Genomic DNA, 22151 nt, shown 5'->3' with positions numbered 1-22151 from the left:
ACATTCCACGTCAAACCCAAAACTAATAATTATGTACATGTGTATTAGCAAGTACACAGTAACCATGTGTTCTTATACCTTCTTGAAATAGTGTACCACAATAACACCAAACTAATGTTACTGAAAATGGCGCACATATCTCCCCTAACATTTGACTTCTTCACACTCAATCTATTGTCTGACCTAAGTGGGTAACCATATGCTTGTTCTACAGAGCGGCATGTCCGTCTTATCGTAAACGCACACATAGATTAGCAGCAATGTGGTGGAAGACGGTGTGTGTGTTACTTGTGGCGCCTAGCGTACTGGGGGTAACAGAACTTCTACACAATTCGGATTTTGAGTTGAAGGAGTTCCGGCCTGAGGATGGGGGCTGGTACGGTAATGGATGCACCGCTGACTGGAGCTCTGACAGCTATGCTGGAAAACATAGCGTTAAGGTCACAAACAGGTTGGCAAAACTCTTCACAGAATATATTTGGAGGCATTACAAACGTAAGATGAGGTGCAGACCAACTTGTATTATTTTACACTTTCAGCATATGGTTATACACAACGTTCAGTTCAGGAATATATTTGGGAATAAGATGTTAAGAGTCACCAGACAGTGTGTCACTGACGTCGGTGATGCCTTGAACGCACACAGGACACCAGACTGGGCGTCCGCGGTCGGCTCTGGATGTATGACTGACTGCAACCGACGGGACACTAACCATTTAGGTAATAGCGACAAATGGGTGTTTCGAACTTGAAGAAAGATCGTCAAATTGGGAACCTGAACGTTCATGACAAATACGTACGGCTTCCTCTTGTGTTGCAGCGAATAAGTTATGATCCAAGGGTGAACACTGAAACGTTTAGAGAACGAATGGTTCAATAACGCGTTCTTCTATAAAATATATAGGGATGGAAGAGGTCGTACGCTACTTGATACACTGAAAACAAAGTATAATATCAAAGGAACAGTTCAGTATCACCGGCTATTGCCAGGTATTCCAATGAATTGGAAAGAAATAACAGGCAGAAACCGAAACATTTTATATCGGGACTAATCAGTGGAAGTAAGGATTTTAGTAATATCTTGACTATTTATCCATGAAATCATTTAATCAAATTCCCTTCTTGCCTTATGAACACACTGTCAAATTGTCATGTCTTGGGAGTTTGGAGTCCTGGAAAGTCCATTTTTTCAACATACACATCGCTCTCAATAAACTATGCTTTCAGAATTCTAATAAATTATGCATTTGTACATCAGAAAATGTATACCAAACAATAATTGGAAAAAAAACCCTTGAAACCAGTTGATGATGGTATATGCATGTTTTGTGCTTCCGCTAGGGAGTATTTGTGAACTTGAAAAAGTTTGATACAAATACATTATAACATCAACAGGTAAGTAAAAAAGACCAGTATGTCAGTTCAACTGGTATGTACAAATTACATGTACGCAGATGGACCATAGGACGTCGAGAAGGTATCGGCTGCAGCTGTTACAACTGACTATATCTGTAAGGTTTACTAATGGAGGTTCCACTTTAACAGCAGAAGCAAAGGCGATACCATTAACTGTCTAATATATTGAATAATCTCAAAAGGGTAGTTTTATGATATGTTCTGATAGTCTGCCCTGTTTAAAGGCAATCAACAAAATGATATTTCATCATCTCTTAGTGTGTGAGTTGGCAGTCTCCAACTACAAGCAGAAACTGTACAGAAGGTGGACGATGGTGTCGGCAGTGTGAAGTAGACAGGTCATCATCCAGGCAATCCAACTCTTTATGGGAAATCACAATCTGGATGATGTATGTCATCAAGATGTAGTTGTGATACGATTGACGTCGCATTGGACATTGTCATCATACACATTCGTTTGCTCTGAAGGGAGAAGATCCGTGTCAGTGTATCCTGTGCTCACTATTCCGCACGTTTTGAGTGTGAACTTTTCATTGATTTGTTACGTATTTACATTGTTTAAAATATTTTTTATTAGTAAGCACTTAGTTCAAGGGTACCTGAAGATATGACCTTATACGATCGAGTGTTCATGTGTTTCACCAAAGTGGTAAACGTCTCCTTCCACTTCAAGCTGACACGACGTGATTTAACTGGAATACTTTTCAAATTGGCTTTAACCCAGCTCACTCACGTGTACGATAGATGATACAGTTGTTAGTTTCGAATGTCAGTTCTTACAGTTTATTGTGATGATCTTGTCTGATTACATGCAGCAAAGGTGTGCACATATTGCTGATGGGACGACACTGAGCACTATTTTGCTCACTCACTCAAAATTGGAAAATATGTTTAATACATAATTACTATAATGTACTATAAGTTTTGCAGACGGAAAATTTTGATTGGTTATCCAGCTCTAGTGTTTAGACATCATAAGAAACGCAAAGCCAGCTTTGTGTGAGGTAGGGAAATACATTTATACGAGGAACCGTACACGGCATTGAGCCAAAATCTTGAGGAGAGAACACTTGGTGATTGTTGTCATCTCAGTTATCGGTACATATTTGGGATGCCGTTGAGGTGGCTGTGGTCGTCCTTTCACGTTGGTGGCGCCGTCGGATATCGCGATCTTGGACAGGGGTGGTTACTCTTGGTCGTCCCGGCCTTTGCCGATCACGTGTTGACCCATGCTGTTGAAACCGATCCTATAGCCTTGTGATGGTGCTGGGCGCTACATTGTTTACACTTCTGTTAATCTTGGCATGTTGCACGTTTTACGGAATCGTAGGTGTTTCCTGACTAATGGTTTGCATGCCCTTGATGTGATCATTTTGATCCGGGAATTTGTCACTGACACTATAACACATTAAACCTCTTTATTTTGCACCTCTTGGTAAGCTAATTTTGCTTTCATGGCTTTGTGACATTATCGGTTCTACTGCCATTATTCAACTTATACTTAGTCCACTTTCACTGTAAACTATGTTACTATCGTCGTCTTGGAAATTTGTTTAGTAACGGTAAGAAAATTGAAATCTGCACGTGAAGCTCCCCTCTGATGCCCTAGCATTTAATATATCTGGAAGGTAATTTAGTCTTGTCATATTTGTCAACAACTGTTCATACCACACTCTCCATACTTGGCATGGGACCAAGAAATACCTGTACATAACGGGATATATATTATGAGAATTATTGATGATCATGTAATTTTATGTGTCTATATTGTGCTGAATTGTATAAACACCAGAACACCATAATGTGCCATGCACAGTGACATTAGTATTATTTTGTTAATCACTCACAGCTGTATCTCAACATGAAGATGAATGAAATATAAGTAACATGCCTACAAAAACCATTCAAAAGGTTTTGAAAACTAATTTGACTAAATGAACAAACATTCCCAGAGTGAGGAAATGGGGAGGTATGGCGTACAACGTGACACTGTCTGGCAGCAAGAACTACTACTTCAAAGCCGAGATCAAGCTTCTCAACACACACCCTGGCAGTCTCTTCACCAAGGTCCAAGTCAGGACGGCTGTGTACTCAACATCAGGTATGCTCCTATTAATGTTCTAAGAATGTCGTGAACACTGGAATATGATGCATCTGATCGGAAGGTCTGAAGGTTATATACTTATGTTCAATATTAAGGGAAGATGTACGTAACTCTTGTGTTGTAGCATATACACTGAAGGTAATATACTTATGTTGAATATTAAGGGAACATGAAGGTAACTCTGTGATGTAGCATATACATTGAAGGTTATATACTTATGTTCAATATTAAGGGAACATGCAGGTAACTGTGCTGTAGCATATACACTGAAGGTTATATACTTATGTTCAATATTAAGGGAACATGCAGGTAACTGTGTTGTAGCATATACACTGAAGGTTATATACTTATGTTCAATATTAAGGGAACATGAAGGTAACTGTGCTGTAGCATATACACTGAAGGTTATATACTTATGTTCAATATTAAGGGAACATGAAGGTAACTCTGTGTTGTAGCATATACACTGAAGGTTATATGCTTATGTTCAATATTAAGGGAACATGAAGGTAACTCTGTGATGTAGCATATACACTGAAGGTTATATACTTATGTTGGATACTAAAGGAACATGAAGGTAACTCTGTGCTGTAGCATATACACTGAAGGTTATATACCTATATGCTTAAATGTTGTGTCCGTCTCTGCAGGGTCGGTGAAGCATGCCTTGGTGAGTGAAGTGCGCTTCATGGAACCTCTGATGTGGCAGGTCATCGGCGGGGATTTCTCCACACCAGCAGGCGCGTTAACGTTTCCTTTAAATGTAATTGCATGTCAATATATACTTATATACGATAATTACAGATAACGGCGTACACATGTATGTGTGTCGTCATAGAAAATACAGTGAAATGTGTAAATGGAAAAATGTGTTATGTGTACTGTTATGGATAAGTGGTAGGTCTCAGTATTTTTGTTGACTTTTGTCCTTAGATGTAACGACTGTTCAGCTGTACGTCCAGATAACCGATACAGATGTGAACTACCTGCTGGACACGTCCACGCTGCACGAGATTCCTACCATCCCCAACAGCTGGAGAGCAGAGGCCGACATCGCCATTGAGAAATACAGGAAGGCTGACCTCAATATCAGGTTCAATTTCCTTTTAAATTCCGAGCAGGACAGCAATGATTAATTAGAGGATCGGACTCTATGATAATAGCTAACGCAATCTTCTAACCTCGTCTAATACTTCAACATCGTAATGATGAAATTGCAATGGCGCTGAATGCATCGTTGAAAGTATTCACCCATTCTTTCACTTCCTTCAGTGTGATTGGTGTTTTCCTTCACAGGTTAAGGGCAACATTCAGAAATACTAGTAAAGAGTTCCCATTCCCAGCTTCCTCTCACAACGGCTTTCCTTTTCAGAGCGTTGGGATCACTTCCTGCCTTAAAAGACCTGACCGTTGAGGTAACAGTTTGATATATTCCTGTGTAGAGAGTTAGTAAATAGGAAAGGGAGCGTTCTTCTAACCATAAATAAAGTGCTTTATAATCATAGCATACAGAGATTCAGGAGGACTTTCGGCCAATCGTGTAACAGAATAATTAACGAAAAGACTGCGTGAAGTTCAATAAAGGTCTATTCTGAAATATATTTTCAATAAATACAATAACTGGTATAGACAACAAATATGAAACTGAAACATATCATATTATAAGCATTTTATCAAATACTGCAAACGATCACAACCAGAACTTTGGAAAATAATATACAAACTTGACCATACTTACTAATCACCCTAATTTTGAAAAACACAAAATATAGATGCACACCATAACACCCCCTTCACCATACGGCACGACCTCCTTAACACAACATGCCGCCGTAAATACGCTGTAGTTCATCAGCTCTGAATAGACAGAACCGGCTTTCATCCTCTGCCAGTCACGTCGCTGTCAACGACGTACAGTCCAGGCCCATCTTAATCACTGACGATGATGATGCGCTGTCGATTACTGTTCTCTGTTCGACTGTCTGTCGACTAACTATATGCCCTAAAGCATTCTTCGCTGATGACGGCACTGTCAGGAATCGATTCCGGAGATGCAAAGTACGCAAGTACGGGTCTTCATTGGGCGTAGTTATCCTGGGTCTGCATGTTCTTCGCATGTCTGATGTCTGCCCGGTCTGCCTGTAACGTTGCATCAAGTTACTTCGATCATCACGGGAGTAACCAAACATTCTAGCAATGTGGGCATCGGTGGGCTTCAATCTGTATCATACCCAGAACCCGACCGCGTTGTTCGGGTGCCAGTCGTGGCATTAGTTTGAACTTGTGTTTTTAATTTTTTTGAATTTCTTTCTTTAAGTGGTAAAGTTTCGTTTTAGTCGTCAGTTTAGTTTTTTCAACTCATCTTGACATGTCGGTATTGTTGCATCCTCACAATGAGATAACGCTAAGCCCGTGTGTGTCTTAAACTGAAGATCAAAAGAAAGTTTACATTGGGAAATTTTGAATAACCAAAAAAAGAAGCGGTCAAATTGTTTCAAAGAATCAAGACCATGCAGCCGTCGATGCACGTGCTGCGACAAAAATACCGTAAACAGGTTTTTCTATGCTGCTTGGAACATCCGTGCAGGTACTTGTATAAAATTCGACCGAAAGTGTTATACACAATCACATGAACCAAAAACACATCGACCAAATGCCACGTCTAAAAGCAGAACAGAGAGAGAGGGAGGGAGGGAGAGAAAGGGAGAGGGAGGCGGTCATTGAGATGGCCATGATGGGGACTCCACAAGTTCAGGTACCCAGAACACTCGGTTGCTCACGTCAGATCGGTGCAACAGGACTGGCGACACCATTGACAGGGCTCGAGGTGGTAGGCCACGTGTAACCACCCTTAGAAGATAGCTATCTGCGAACCTTGCATCTTCGCCACCGGTTCCTGACAGTCACGGAATTGGCGGGAAGGCATTGGGTCACCGTGTCCGCCGATACACAGTGAGAACACGACTGCGTGCTGTTGGCATTAGGGCATACAGACCATTCAGTGGGATGGTGTTGGGTCTACAACATCGCCAAGACAGACTCCGGTCGGCTCGACATGTACGACTTTGACAGCGGCGCGAAAAGCAACGTGTCTTGTTCACCGATGAGAGCAGGTTCAAACTATTCCATGCAGACGGGATGGTCCATGTTTATCGCCGTAGGGGTGAAAGAATGGTTCGGGCTGTATACAAGATGTTCATCCCCATGGAGGTCGTGGTCTCATGGTGTTGGACCGAATCTATGACGACCAGAAGACACCACACTTTGTTATCCAGTGGCAATCGTAAAGCCACGAGTAGCGGTGCAGCAGGGTGATCCTACTGCAACAGGATAACGCCCGACCACACACCGCCCAGTTCACGCAGGACTTTCTAAACAACCTCAACGTGCCCGTACTGCCTTGACCCTCATGTTCTCCCGACATGTCTCCCATCGAACACTTGTGGGATCATATGGGTAGAGAGCTGAGGAGCTGAGAAGAAGACTCAACCATCCAAACAACTTTCAGGACCTGAAACACACAACGCAGGGTGTTTGGCAACACATTCCGACAATCGTCTTCAGACGTTTGACGTCACCACTGAGACGGCGCATTGAAGCGTTCATCTTTGCCAGGGGAGGTCATGACGTCGCCCAATGCCACCTTAGCGTCTGGTGATGGTTCCATCCACTTATGGGCCTCCATTGGTGTTCAGTTGACTGTATGCGTTTTGATATTTTACATGACTGATAACAAGTGAATTGAATAGTATTACACATAATCAATTGCATCAACATCTTTTGGGTCTTTGTTTTCATTTTACAGTCAATATATATGTATATATACATGCCAACCTTCTTTTGATCATCAGTTTATATTGTCTTCTCGTTATCTCGCCCATCATAGTGTACAGACAATTATAGTAAAGATCTTCTGATGCTTACTCTGTGAAAAATGTTACGAGCACGGATATGGTGCTGACCCACCTTGAAACATAATCGTAGATGAAACAGAGTACACTGTCATAATAACTGTTTCCGTTATGATTTTACAGGTCAACCAAGAGAAACACGAATTCGGTTTTGGGTCAGCTGTCCATGCCGACATGTTAGTGGACAGTCAGTACAAAGCTTACCAAGATTTTTTCTATGATAATTTTGAATGGGGTGTCATAGAAAACAAGCTAAAGTGGAAGCAAATGGAGTGGTCTGAGGTACGAAACACTCATAGTTGATTCATATATCTGTAATGCTTTTCAGCGAACCGTCATATGTGTATCCTTAACCATTTTGTCCTTACTATAATGAAGTGGAATGTTGCTTAAATGTAAATTAAAGTATATTTGCAAACATGCATTGCTCGGGTGTCAAGCACATATAATACTAGGTGTCTTGGTGGTCGATTCCGCAATAACATAGCGACAATCATGTTATATGACTTATTCGTTTCAATGTGTATATTATTACAGGGACATGTTGACTATGACACAGCCCTCAACGCCATCGACGCCATGCTAAAACACGGGTTAGTTCTGCTCCATTGGTGATTCTAGAGTATAAATATTTATGAACTTGTACTTTCCACGATAAACTAGTATTGACGTTACAGTTTGGGGTGTACCCTAAGACGCTGATATTTGAATCTAGTGATCATTCTTATGTAAGATAGCTTTTGTTAACATAAAGCACACAAAGGAGGTCATATACTATATATAGTAGACTAAATGTATTAGTTGGTGAGTTCGTTCACTTCACAGTTCAAGATGGGTCATTAAATAGCAAGTGAGTGAGTTTGGCTATATGACATGAAAGTGAGGTTTGATGATGATGCTGACAACCAAAGACAATAACCCGAGTGACAACATCGACACCATGGTCATCGGTTGTGTAATTAAACCAAAGTGTTCACACAAAGCATATATGTGGTATATGTGTTTCTGAAGCAATATCAATTTCCGTTATTTCGAGGTCAGTTAGGTTTGTGTTACTAATTCAATTTGGTGTCATTTGTTTAGAGTGCCTATCAAATAATGTTTTAGTATGTACTCAAATGAGAAATGGGTATTGGAGTTTAAATTCAAAGACATAATCTAAACTCAAACTAAGCAATATATGTAAGGTTTGAAAGGCATCACCTTCACTGCACACAACACCCATGTCTGGGTAACAGTGTTACATCTTACAGTGTGGAGAATTCAATATCTACCTTTGTTTCAGGGTCAAAATCCGAGCTCATAACGTGTTTTGGGGAATAGACGAAAACATACCGAAATGGCAACAGGGGATGACTGGACAGACTCTGTGGAAGCAGATGGAGAGGCGGATACAGGGTGTCATTCCTCGGACAAAGGGAAAGTGAGGCTATATGTGATTAGTAAGTTACTCTGGGTAACGTGAATGGTCAGGTAGATATGCGATGAGTGCACGCTGTAAACAGATGTTTGAAAACGGATCTTGCTGAAACCTTGTGGTACATATTGCAGAGAAAATGTACTTCAAAGACAGACTGTTAATAGCGCGGTTATTGCCTGCTCGAATCAAATACAGGTCCCGTAACATGACTGGCCTTTCAGATTGTGTTATTATGAAGACGATGCTATAGAACCAGTAACAAATGTCCTGTCCTTAGCAGGATCCAAATTAGAAGTATGTATTCCTCACTATACGCCTGGCCACGCCTGGTTCCTGGGAGATGTGGGATCACAGAACGAGTTTCTGACGGCGCGACGTTACCCTGATATAGTTCTACAGTCCGTCAACTATACGTTTCCACACGGTGTTATCCATCACAATCGTCGTATACTGTTGTGGACAGTTGTGTGACTCTGACGAAGCGGGTAACAGCAGCGAGAACAATGATTCATATGTCATTGATTCCTGTCAGGGATTAATTATCTGAGGTATGTTGTCAGAGGTTTACAACTTCTGTAAACGCGAATCTAAACGAGACGAGCAATATATTTCACAACACTATTTCATCAATAGAACACTTCATGCAACCAACAGTTCCCGAAGCACTCGAAGTATCTACCTTGAAAAGGTTGAACAGTCTGTGGATGACGATGAAAATGTTTTATGGACCGTCTCAAGACGTCTGAATAAAGTTGAATTGGATGACATTGATATATGTGATGGAAGTTAGTCATCGATTACACTGATGTAATAGAGTAATTATATCTCGAACCTGCAAAGAACACGTAGAGCAGAGCATCACATTACAGTTCCAAATGCAATATTTGTAAACTAAGTCTATGTTCAATGACAGCAAAATACATGTTTGTCAGAATTATTGGGGACAAGGATTGAAAAATATTTGGTTGGATAAAACCACACCTCACCTTACCAACAGCAACGCCCATGTCAGAACCAGACTCGCAAAATACCAATCGGAAAAAGAGAAAGACTACAGGTTGTACATACTGGATCACATTTAGGAGTTTCCCCGGTTGCGCCCTTGATTTTCGAACAAATATATACTGATGGACAAGAATACCATACAGAAACGAACTCTTTTCACTTATATAATAAATATGTATACTATTACTGAATTACTATAATTATGACACAGCATACTAATATCGGAATGTATGTGTTGTGAGACCCCTATTTCAACGTACTGTTCCAATGGTCGTGCAATTCAATAAACTGCTGTTGTTGTCAGAGTCATGTAACTAAAGGAAAAATGTTTATTATTTGATAATATTTCCAGGTAGGTCACAGGTTATAATTCTCTCTGATCAACTTAAATCTTAAAATCATTTGTTCGTGTGATTAGATTTATAAAAAGAACCTTGTGTGCCAAAAGTCCTCGTAATATCAAATGTTTATTGCCTTTTCTTTACACGGTGTTTAATAAACTAATGTCAGTTAGTGTTTTCCCTTCAGCATGGACAGAGGCTATTGTTTTTCCTCGTGAGAAAAAAGGTGAAACGTCCGTTCATTATCTGCATTTGTCAAAATCTTTAAAAGGATAAACAACGTACTTGTCCACTAGTGTGAAATAGAAAATGTATTTTGATGAAGAACAGGCAGGCTACAGAAAGGGATACATTCATGTGATAATACATTTTGTACAGCAGTCTTTAGTCCAGAAATGTTTGTCAAAATCTAAAGGTAGCTGTTATTGCTTATTCATAGATTTCATAGTTCAGTATATGGATGTAAGTTTTACACCAAAGCTTTCATGGGATAAGACCAGAAAAAATATTAGCACAACAAGCAGAAATAGAAAAATATGCTGTATGTCAGGTTAAACAGAAAGCAGCTTTATATGGTGAATTGGGAAGAGTTCTATTCTATGTTCTTTACATAAAATATAGTTTAAAATACAGGTTGAGAATATTACATGTGCCATCTACCAGGTACACAAAAAGCAAGTTATTTCAACGAGTATCATTTGGACTTACATTGGCAACATATGTGAAGAAGTTGTTAAATTATGTGGGATTTGGCTCGGTTTGGAGTAGGATATGACAGGATTGCTGGAGACAAACCTGGACTGGTGATGTACAAACAAGATTACGATATTAAAGTATGGTTAAATTCTTCTTCGAACCAGAAAGAAAATGTATTCGTCTTTGCAAGTACTGAGAGCTGCTCAGTGTAGACTCAGATGAGGCTGGCAATTGAAACAGGGAGGTGCAAGACATAGACCAACATGACGGGATTTGTAGTGTCTTTGAACGCTCTCTGTATTAATATGTAAATACCAAAAAGTAATATATAACATGTAGTCTGCTTAAAATACTGCAGTGAAGACTTAACTAGACGACTAGACTTGATAGTTCAGGAAATTGTTAAATGCTTTAAATCACTGGCCATACACACGCCACGCCATATGCTGCAATAGAGGACGTTTGTAAGTCTTAGCACTAAGATCGCGTCATTGATTTGTACAGGGTTGAGCACTGGGACGTTAACAACGAGAATGTGCACGGCCACTTCTACGAAATTGGAACTGGAGATGCTAACGCCACCATGTGGATGTTCAGAGAGATACACAAGCTTGATCCCAATGTCAAACTCTTTCTCAATGACTTCGGTGTGGTGAAGGACAGCCATTCAACACAGGTATTCATGACCACCCAGTTTGTTTGTAAAAACACACCGTCTTCACAATTCGTATATAGAGTTGTAAGTTGACAGTTAATATGTTTTCTTTTCAGGCCTTCTACGATCAGGCGATGATGTTCAAGAATACACCCAATGTCCCTCTCTACGGACTCGGCATACAGAGCCATCTCTTCCCGCCCATAGACATGTCTGTTCTCAAGGTGAAGAGACAATAATCTCAATGAGACGTTGGTAACACCTTACACGGTTATGTTTTCATGTATTGGTAACGGTCCAGGTGGCACCCAGTCAATGTACAACGACCACGGCAGAAGACCACACAAAATGTTGCCCTAATGTATATTTCTTAATAATGTATAAGTTGGTCATACGTCGTTAAGAATATTTCGTACTTTTGCTAAAAAGAAAAATATGTCCTGCTTGCTTCTTGACATTGATGGCCATTAGGAAATCTGACATGAAAAGGTTACGGTTGCTGTGTATCATCACTGTCAGTAATCTTAAATACAAGCGATACATACCTGACGTGCAGACGTGTGATGTTCCAGTACCGCCTTGATCAGATAGTATCAACAGGACTGCCTATTTGGATAACAGAGCTGGATATCAGCGAGCCACTGGAAGACCGCAAGGCAGACCTGTATGAGGACGTTCTCCGACTGTATTTCAGCACGCCTCAGATACATGGCATCATGTTTTGGGGATTTTGGGATGGCAAACACTCCAAACCTGTGGCTGCTATTGCCTCGGGGCAAAGTGTAACTGTAAGCTTCTTCCCTGACCTTCAATGAGACGGCAGTGTCCTTTTCTTGGGTGATTGATATCACACATGATTAACAATCTCTGAATCTCATGTTTGCAATACTTGGAACTGACGCTAATGATATACACGTTTGTAAATTCAACTCCAAAGTAAATCTGATCATATAAATTAATAACTGATTATGGTGATATGGAGTATATGACTTTCCACATTTTGATCAGTATGTGAGCGAATGAGTTAGCGAATTTTGTGTAACGCCTCTGCAAGCAACATTGCAGGTATATGAAGGCAGACTTTCAATGATCGAACCTTATCGAGACAAATCGGTAGTTGATATCAGAAACAATGTTCTGCGTTGTCGGGGTCCGATGATGCGCTGTCAACTAGTCAACGAGCGAAACGACCCAATCTAGTTAAGTCACCTCTTGGAAGTAATAATGCTGAGGACGTATTCTTACCGGGGCTCCAAAGGGATGATCTAACTTTCCAATGCTCACGCAATAAACTACGTGCCTAGACAGACCAGGTGCACCGTCCTGCGTGAAAGGTAGACGTACCCGGGCACTGTTTCCCCCTTCTGTTGTTTAGTGGGGTTGTTGGTACATGTCAGCTTGTTGGTTCATCATTTAAGGGTTGCAACTTTTGTTGAGGAATGACTATACACAAATATGTTTGTATGAATAGCACTCAACGAATAGCACAAGGAAATAAGAATAAGCTTTCGACGTCGATGGCACTGATGTAGTCGATGGCAAGCATCTTTTAATTTTTAAATGCCCGAGTAATGCAACAGATTTTGCTTGATCTGGTCATGTTTACTGTTTAATTCATCAGCCGAACGCTGCTGGGCAGAGATGGCAGAAGCTGTTCAAACACGACTGGAGGACGGTAGACCAAGCGCGCTCTTTATCCACGGGACAAGCGACAATCAGAGGGTTCAAAGGACGCTACTCTTTAAGTGTAAAGAGAAATGGCGTTACACTGCACAATGAGGAAGTTATTTTGGGAACGGGAGGAACCAATCTCACGCTTTCCTTGGCAGGAATTGGTAAGTTGGACGAGTTTACATGGCGGCCTCTACTAAGCTTGGTGAAATTATGTTTCTTTTAAACTTTGCCATTTTTAAACTCTCGTTCCTAACCGTCTTCTTTCTTTAACATCGATATATTTCAAGTGTCTAAGTCGGCTATTACAAATGTTGTATTAACGTTTATATCTCGACCTCTGATGAATGAGACCGGTTACAAATGACTTCAAACGTTTTCCAAACGGCATACACGCGTTTGGCATATTAAGGATGAAACGAATAACGATTATGGAACCTTTTGATTTGTTAATGTTGTCTATTGTAATTCATCATATAGCTGACAGTCTCGTAATCTATCACACCCCAGAGCACGTCTGGTTCATCGCCTGCAGCTTTGAATCTTTGCAAAGATCATCAAGGATGCTGTGAACAAAATGGTGTTGTGATCATTCATACATATTAACATTTTACTGCACAAAAATTAAGTCATTCATGTTGGGTTTCAGGTGACACGATACATGTATCGAACATACTCATAGGGTGACATCATCAACAAAGGGCAAACACCAAGACTTGCTATTTGCTCAAATTTAATATAAGTGTACGTATCACATCAAATAAACACGCAATGTAACGGTTGAGTATCACATTTAATCAAACCTGTTGATAACTACATGTGTGCATAAGGTTTTCTGCTATGTCGTAAGTGTTGGTTTGATGACTGCTAGCGTGACTGATTGATCCTATTTTATAATCATCACTTGTGGGAACACACTGAGCTACTGTTAGTTGTATGCAGGCGATGCACCATTGGTTTGTAAGTACTCTCGGAGCCTGGCATTGAGTCGACTCATTCCTCTATTGTTGGCTTGTCTACCTCCCCATGCGGCCCGACGCTGCCCCAACGATTGGTTGCCGTTCTCATCAGCATTGCTGCGACCGGAGCCATTCTTGCGGTTTCTGTAGTAGTCATCCCGAATTTGACGTAATCGTGAAAACGCATGCTGCCTGTACTTGTGATAGTCTTCTAGGTAGTCGTCAAAGTCAATGTCATGTCTGTCAATTGTCCTCCTTATGGACACCAGGTTATTTCTCCAGGAGTTTCTTCTGTATGAAGGGTATGAAGGGTATGAAGGGTAGTCGTCATCATCATCATCTTCACCATCGCCGTCTGATGTATGATATGATCTGTATGCCCGTAAACGTTGCAGCTGCAAAAGACGGCCCTTTGAGAGAGAATTACTTCCCCATCCCTGACTGACGTCGGGCCACACCAGCAGCAGCAGCACGGCGCTCTACAAACAAACACACGGCACTTGAACCATGCTGTTGTTCCTGACAGAACATGTATAATATACAAGTAGTACTATCAGCACACACGTGATGGCACAAAAGGCATGATATCATGAGATACACTATTACCCTGAAGTAAAGGTATGTCATATATCTGTCCCTTTTCAATGTACACTGTTTATTATTTCTAATAAATGTGTGTCTTTAAAGATGATAAAAGTATTTAAGGAACACTATAATTAGACATGTCTGACAAGTATGGGTCCTGTTTGCAATCAGCACATTGGGCGAATTCATCTAATTACATGTATTGATCAAAGTTGTCCTGATATGACAACATCGTTGATCACTTGCGGCATGTAAAATAAGAAACACATGAACTCTTATTGATGCTAAGGCTAGTAGTAATAGTAATGTTGGTCTTTTACGTCTCAATGTCGAGGAAAGATGTACGATAATTATGTTCACGTAGACTGTGTCCCAAATCAATGTGGTATTAAATTAACACGATATTTTACTGAACCACTTTGACAACGCATAGTGGATTTTAACTCTTGATATGTAACAAGTGACGGGAAGCTTATGTCCAGGTGTGACAACGTGAATGAGGATTCAAACTCAGACAACATTATTGCAGTGTTACATGCCTTAAGGTCTCACTGCCGCAATCCAATTTTCCGTCAGTTCACTGAAAATTATCTCCCAAATTGCAGTTTAATATTTAATATTTTCAATAACTTACCAATAACATGGAAATACCTTCTTATGCAGATACATTCTGTGAAATCAGGCAATCTTAGTGTAGAATAGTAATAAGAATATAAAAAAAACTTAAAAAGTATGAATGAGGATTCAAACTTAGACAACATTATTGCAGTGTTACATGCCTTAAGGTCTCACTGCCGCAATCCAATTTTCCGTCAGTTCACTGAAAATTATCTCCCAAATTGCAGTTTAATATTTAATATTTTCAATAACTTACCAATAACATGGAAATACCTTCTTATGCAGATACATTCTGTGAAATCAGGCAATCTTAGTGTAGAATAGTAATAAGAATATAAAAAAAACTTAAAAAGTATCTCAATTCATAATTAAATTTTTAATAAACACGTTTGTGTAAAAAACCCATTTGTAAAATACATCTTTACGTGGAGTAATGAGAACTCACCAGGAGTACTTGTGTAGATACAGCTGACATCGCCGACAGCCCAATGGATCAAGAGCAAACAATTTCGACGACAGTATCCTTCTCCTTTATCTTTTATACTGACGCGGTCGGCAAGGCAGTCATCTGTGCGGAACACTTTTTGACAAGTGCATGATTGCTTCGTCACAGTGGCTCCATACTAAACTGGCATATATGGATCCCCTATCAAACATTACAAAAACTATATGCTTGTTATTGTTTGTCATTTGTAAAAAACCTAGGCAGCCGTTAAAACAGACGCATCTATTTGGCATCAACATACATGCTATCATGGGCAGGGGACTTTGATTTTAATTTACACAGGAATGACATTCTTATCGAGTCCTACCATCCTCTTAAAGACTGAAACATCGCCATTTATAGAACGATATTATCAAATAATTAACCACCACGAATATAACTGACACCTTGGCTATTCCCCTGACAATCTCCTCAACACATCACCCAAATCACTTGTCTGCTCCCATTACTATCTCCTCAAAACATACCTATATCACGTGTCTGCCCCCATTACTACCTCCTCAACACATCACCAATATCACTTGTATGCTCCAATTACTCTTTCCTCAACACATCACCCATATCACTTGTCTGCCCCCATGGCCATCTCCTCAACACATAACCTAAATCACTTGTCTGCTCCCATTACTATCTCCTCAACACATCACCAATATCACTTGTATGCTCCAATTACTATCTACTCAAGACATCACCCATATCACTTGTCTGCTCTCATTACTCCTTCTTCAACACGTCACCCACATCACTTGTCTACCCCCATGGCCATCTCCTCAACACATCACCAATATCACATGTCTACCCCCATGGCCATTTCCTCAACACGTTACACATATCACTTGTCTGCTCCCGTTACTATCTCCTCAAAACATCACCTATATCACGTGTCTGCCCCCATGGCCATCTCCTCAACGCATCACCCATATTACTTGTCTGCCCCCATGGCCATCTCCTCAACACATCACCCATATCACTTGTCTGCCCCCATGGCCATCTCCTCAACACATCACCCATATCACTTGTCTGCTCCCATTACTACCTCCTCAACACATCACCCATATTACTTTTCTGCCCCCATGGCCATCTCCTCAACACATCACACACATCACTTGTCTGCTCCCGTGGCCATATCCCCAACACATCACCCATATCACTTGTCTGCTCCCATGACTATATCCTCAACACATTACCCATATCACTTGTCTGCTCCCATGGTCATCTCCTCAACACATCACCAATATCACTTGTCTGCTCCCATGACTATATCCTCAACACATTACCCATATCACTTGTCTGCTCCCATGACTATATCCTCAACACATCACCCATATCACGTGTCTGCTCCCATTACTATCTCCTCAACACGTTACACATAACACTTGTCTGCACTCATGGCCATCTCCCAAACACATCACCCATATCACTTGTCTGCTCCCATTACTCTTTCCTCAACACGTCACCCACATCACTTGTCTTCCCCCATGGCCATCTCCTCAACAGATCACCCATATCACTTGTCTACCCCCATGGCCTTCTCCTCAACACATCACCCATATCACGTGTCTGCTCCCGTTACTATCTCCTCAAAACATCACCTATATCACGTGTCTGCCCCCATGGTCATCTCCTAACCACATCACCCAAATCACGTGTCTGCCCCCATGGCCTTCTCCTCAACACATCACCCATATCACGTGTCTGCTCCCGTTACTATCTCCCCAACACATCACCCATATCACGTGTCTGCCCCCATGGTCATCTCCTCACCACATCACCCATATCACGTGTCTGCCCCCATGGTCATCTCCTCACCACATCACCTATATCACTTGTCTGCTCCCATTACTACCTACTCAACACATCACCCATATTACTTTTCTGCCCCCATGGCCATCTCCTCAACACATGACCCAAATTACTTGTCTGCCCATATGGCTATCTCCCCAACACATGACCCATATCACCTGTCTTCCCCCATGGCCATCTCCTCACCACATGACCCAAATTACTTGTCTGCCCATATGGCCATCTCCCCAACACATCATCCATATCACTTGTCTTCCCCCATGGCCATTTCCTCACCACATGACCCAAATTACTTGTCTGCCCCCATGGCCATCTCCCCAACATATCACCCACATCACTTGTCTGCTCCCATTACTATCTCCTCAACACATCATCCACATCACTTGTCTGCCCCCATGGCCATCTCCCAAACACATCACCCATATCACTTGTCTGCTCCAATGGCCATCTCCCCAGCATATCACCCATATCACTCGTCTGCTCCCATTACTATCTCCTCAACACATCACCCATATTACTTGTCTGCCTCCATGGCCATCTCCCAAACACATCACCAATATCACTTGTCTGCCCCAATGGCCATCTCCCCAGCACAACACCCATATCACTCGTCTGCTCCCATTACTATCTCCTCAACACATCACCCATATCACTTGTCTTCCCCCATGGCCATCTCCTCAACACTTCACCTATATCACTTGTCTGCCCCCATTACCATCTCCTCAACGTATCACCCATATCGCTTTTCTGCCCCCATGGCCATGTCCCCAACACATCACCCATATCACTTATCTTGCCCAATGGCCATCTCCTCAACACATCACCCATATCACTTATCTGCTCCGATAACTATCTCCTCAACACATCACCTATATCACTTGTCTGCGCACATGGCCATCTCCTCACCACATCACCCATATCACTTATCTTGCCCAATGGCCATCTCCCTAACACATCACCCATATCATTTGTCCGATCCCATTACTGTTTCCTCAACACTTCACCTATATCACTTGTCTGCCCCCATGGCCATCTCCTCAACGTATCACCCATATCACTTGTCTGCTCCGATTACTATCTCCTCAACACATCACCTATATCACTTGTCTGCGGACATGGCCATCTCATCAACACATCACCCACATCACTTGTCTGCCCCCATGGTCATCTCCCCAACACATCACCCATATCACTTGTCTGCTCTAGTAACTATCTCCTCAAAACATCACCTATATCACTTATCTTGCCCAATGGCCATCTCCTCAACGTATCACCCATATCATTTGTCCGCTCCCATTACTATCTCCTCAACACGTTACACATAACACTTGTCTGCCCCCATGGCCATCTCCCAAACACATCACCCATATCACTTGTCTGCTCCCATTACTCTTTCCTCAACACGTCACCTATATCACTTGTCTGCTCCCATGGCCATCTCCCCAACACATCACCCATATCGCTTGTCTGCTCCGATTACTATCTCCTCAACACATCACCTATATCACTTGTCTGCGCACATGGCCATCTCCTCACCACATCACCCATATCACTTATCTGCTCCGATTACTATCTCCTCAACACATCACCTATATCACTTGTCTGCCCCCATGGCCTTCTCCCTAACACATCACCCATATCATTTGTCCGCTCCCATTACTATCTCCTCAACACTTCACCTATATCACTTGTCTGCCCCCATGGCCATCTCCTCAACACATCACCTATATCACTTGTCTGCCCCAATGGCCATCTCCTCAACACATCACCCATATCATTTGTCCGCTCCCATTACTATCTCCTCAACACTTCACCTATATCACTTGTCTGCCCCAATGGCCATCTCCTCAACACATCACCCATATCATTTGTCCGCTCCCATTACTATCTCCTCAACACTTCACCTATATCACTTGTCTGCCCCCATGGCCATCTCCTAAACACATCACCTATATCACTTGTCTGCCCCCATGGCCATCTCCTAAACACATCACCTATATCACTTGTCTGCCCCAATGGCCATCTCCTCAACACATCACCCATATCATTTGTCCGCTCCCATTACTATCTCCTAAACACATCACCTATATCACTTGTCTGCCCCCATGGCCATCTCCTAAACACATCACCTATATCACTTGTCTGCCCCCATGGCCATCTCCCGAACACATCACCCATATCACTTGTCTGCTCCCATTACTACCTCCTCAACACATCACCCATATTACTTTTCTGCCCCCATGGCCTTCTCCTCAACACATCACCTATATCACTTGTCTGCGCACATGGCCATCTCCTCACCACATCACCCATATCACTTATCTTGCCCAATGGCCATCTCCCTAACACATCACCCATATCACTTGTCCGCTCCCATTACTATCTCCTCAACACTTCACCTATATCACTTGTCTGCCCCCATGGCCATCTCCTCAACACTTCACCTATATCACTTGTCTGCGCATATAGTCATCTCATCAACACATCACCCACATCACTTGTCTGCCCCCATGGCCATCTCCCAAACACATCACCCATATCACTTGTCTGCTCTAGTAACTATCTCCTCAAAACATCACCTATATCACATGTCTGCCCCATTGGCCATCTCCTCAACACTTCACCCATATCACTTGTCTGCTCCCATTACTATCTCCTCAACACATCACCTATATCACTTGTCTACCCCCATGGCCATCTCCTCAACACATCACCCACATCACTTGTCTGCTCCCATGGCCATCTCCCCAACACATCACCTATATCACATGACTGCTCCCATTACTCTTTCCTCAACACGTCACCCTCATTACCTGTCTTCCCCCATGGCCATCTCCTCAACAGATCACCCATATCACTTGTCTGCCCCCATGGCCATCTCCACAACACATCACCCATATCACTTATCTACCCCCATGGCCATCTCCTCAACACATCACCCATATCACTTGTCTGCTCCCGTTACTATCTCCTCAAAACATCACCTATATCACTTGTCTGCGCACATGGCCATCTCCTCAACACATCACCCATATCACTTGTCTGCCACAATGGCCATCTCCTCAACACATCACCTATATCACTTGTCTGCCACAATGGCCATCTCCTCAACGCATCACCCATATCACTTGTCTGCCACAATGGCCATCTCCTCAACGCATCACCCATATCACTTGTCTGCCACAATGGCCATCTCCTCAACGCATCACCCATATCACTTGTCTGCCACAATGGCCATCTCCTCAACACATCACCTATATCACTTGTCTGCCCCCATGGCCATCTCCTCAACACATCACCTATATCACTTGTCTGCGCACATGGCCATCTCCTCAACGCATCACCCATATCACTTGTCTGCCACAATGGCCATCTCCTCAACACATCACCTATATCACTTGTCTGCCCCCATGGCCATCTCCTCAACGCATCACCCACATCACTTGTCTTCCCCTATGGCCATCTCCCCAACAGATCACCCATATCACTTGTCTACCCCCATGGCCATCTCCTCAACACATCACCCATATCATTTGTCTGCTCCCATTACTATCTCCTCAACACATTACCCATATCACTTGTCTGCTCCCATTACTATCTCCTCAACACATCACCCAAATCACTTGTCTGTTCCCATTACTATCTCCTCAACACATCACCTATATCACTTGTCTTCTCCAATTAATATCTCCTCAAAACATCACCACTGCCCACAAGGATACAATGTGTGAAGCCAATTTCTGGTGTCGCTCGCCTCGATATTGCTGGAATATTGCTTAAAGCGGCGTAATACCATACTCACTCACTCATTGACTTTGTAACTTTGACTCAACGGCCTAAGTAAAGTGTCTTTCAATGTGAACAAGCTATGTTGTGTTCATGCAATCCTATGTTGTTTAATAGTCACATGCGAGTTGCGTGATTTTGCAATGACGCCCCAGAAGATTATTAACATAAAGATTTACGAGGTATATGATGAGGCTATAACGTCTCGAGGATAATCATGTAGGAATTGTGATTGAAAACTTTTCGCCAATCATCAATCAAGATCAACGTTGTACACGATCATTACTTAGTCATAACTGTATACTTTATGACACTGGTATGAGTCATTACAGTTAACTTTCATCACGGAATATATATATATATATAATATTTACATATATTTACATTGAACTATTGCATGCACACTTGTCATCTATCATCTTCCGTGTCTTTATAAAAACACAGGTCACCCATTCATAGGAATAATCATTACAAAACATACACTTACATGTCTTACATGTAAACATAACAACTAAATGTCCATTCAAATACATGATATGTCAACCTCTGACTATTTCACACCACGACGGAACAAATGATCTCTTCAGTGTAGTGATACCTACCAAAATATCAGTGGCGTGAGACCACCCCTCGGTGAGAGTTTACTGTCTCACAGGTGACAACGGTCACAAACACA

At 41.9% G+C, this 22151-nt stretch overlaps 3 protein-coding genes across 4 annotated transcripts; 2 read left to right on the top strand and 1 right to left on the bottom strand.

Annotated features, from left to right (window-relative positions):
• Positions 1-232: 232 nt before the first annotated feature.
• Positions 233-14001, top strand: LOC124120198 (anti-sigma-I factor RsgI6-like). Of its 2 annotated transcripts, XM_046482960.2 has the most exons (13): positions 234-451; positions 3369-3517; positions 4171-4260; positions 4454-4613; positions 4893-4935; positions 7555-7713; positions 7969-8024; positions 8717-8854; positions 11398-11569; positions 11665-11772; positions 12121-12336; positions 13170-13383; positions 13869-14001. In XM_046482960.2, the coding sequence occupies exons 1-13, from the start codon at positions 261-263 to the stop codon at positions 13904-13906; spliced, it is 1734 nt and encodes a 577-aa protein (XP_046338916.2). In that variant the 5' UTR covers positions 234-260; the 3' UTR covers positions 13907-14001. The 2 variants fall into 2 exon arrangements, with proteins under 2 accessions (XP_046338918.2, XP_046338916.2); XM_046482962.2 differs by lacking the exon at positions 12121-12336 and having other exon boundaries at positions 233-451.
• Positions 13994-15960, bottom strand: LOC124120199. The gene is made up of 2 exons (XM_046482963.1): positions 15827-15960; positions 13994-14657 (listed from the first exon to the last, which is right to left on the bottom strand). The coding sequence occupies exons 1-2, from the start codon at positions 15854-15856 to the stop codon at positions 14148-14150; spliced, it is 540 nt and encodes a 179-aa protein (XP_046338919.1). The 5' UTR covers positions 15857-15960; the 3' UTR covers positions 13994-14147.
• Positions 15961-18714: 2754 nt separating this feature from the next.
• Positions 18715-21374, top strand: LOC125376889. The gene is made up of 2 exons (XM_048389304.1): positions 18715-18731; positions 18896-21374. The coding sequence occupies exons 1-2, from the start codon at positions 18715-18717 to the stop codon at positions 21372-21374; spliced, it is 2496 nt and encodes an 831-aa protein (XP_048245261.1).
• Positions 21375-22151: the final 777 nt, after the last annotated feature.

Source organism: Haliotis rufescens, unplaced genomic scaffold, assembly GCF_023055435.1.
Source record: "Haliotis rufescens isolate VD_foot unplaced genomic scaffold, xgHalRufe1.0.p SCAF_8, whole genome shotgun sequence".
NCBI classification, from domain to species: Eukaryota; Metazoa; Mollusca; class Gastropoda; order Lepetellida; family Haliotidae; genus Haliotis; species Haliotis rufescens.
The sequence above is the reverse complement of the archived record's forward strand: the minus strand, read 5'-3'. Positions and strand labels throughout refer to the sequence as shown.

What these genes read in the sequence shown, in the direction of transcription:
- LOC124120198 (XM_046482960.2), top strand. Translation starts at nt 261, where the DNA reads ATGTGGTGGAAGACGGTGTGTGTGTTACTTGTGGCGCCTAGCGTACTG. An exon ending in GGATTTCTCCACACCAGCAG is followed by an intron (nt 4,261 to 4,453) that starts GCGCGTTAACGT and finishes TTTTGTCCTTAG; the next exon opens with ATGTAACGACTGTTCAGCTG. An exon ending in CCTCGGGGCAAAGTGTAACT is followed by an intron (nt 12,337 to 13,169) that starts GTAAGCTTCTTC and finishes TTAATTCATCAG; the next exon opens with CCGAACGCTGCTGGGCAGAG.
- LOC124120199 (XM_046482963.1), bottom strand. Translation starts at nt 15,856, where the DNA reads ATGTCAGCTGTATCTACACAAGTACTCCTG. An exon ending in TATCTACACAAGTACTCCTG is followed by an intron (nt 14,658 to 15,826) that starts GTGAGTTCTCAT and finishes GTTTGTTTGTAG; the next exon opens with AGCGCCGTGCTGCTGCTGCT.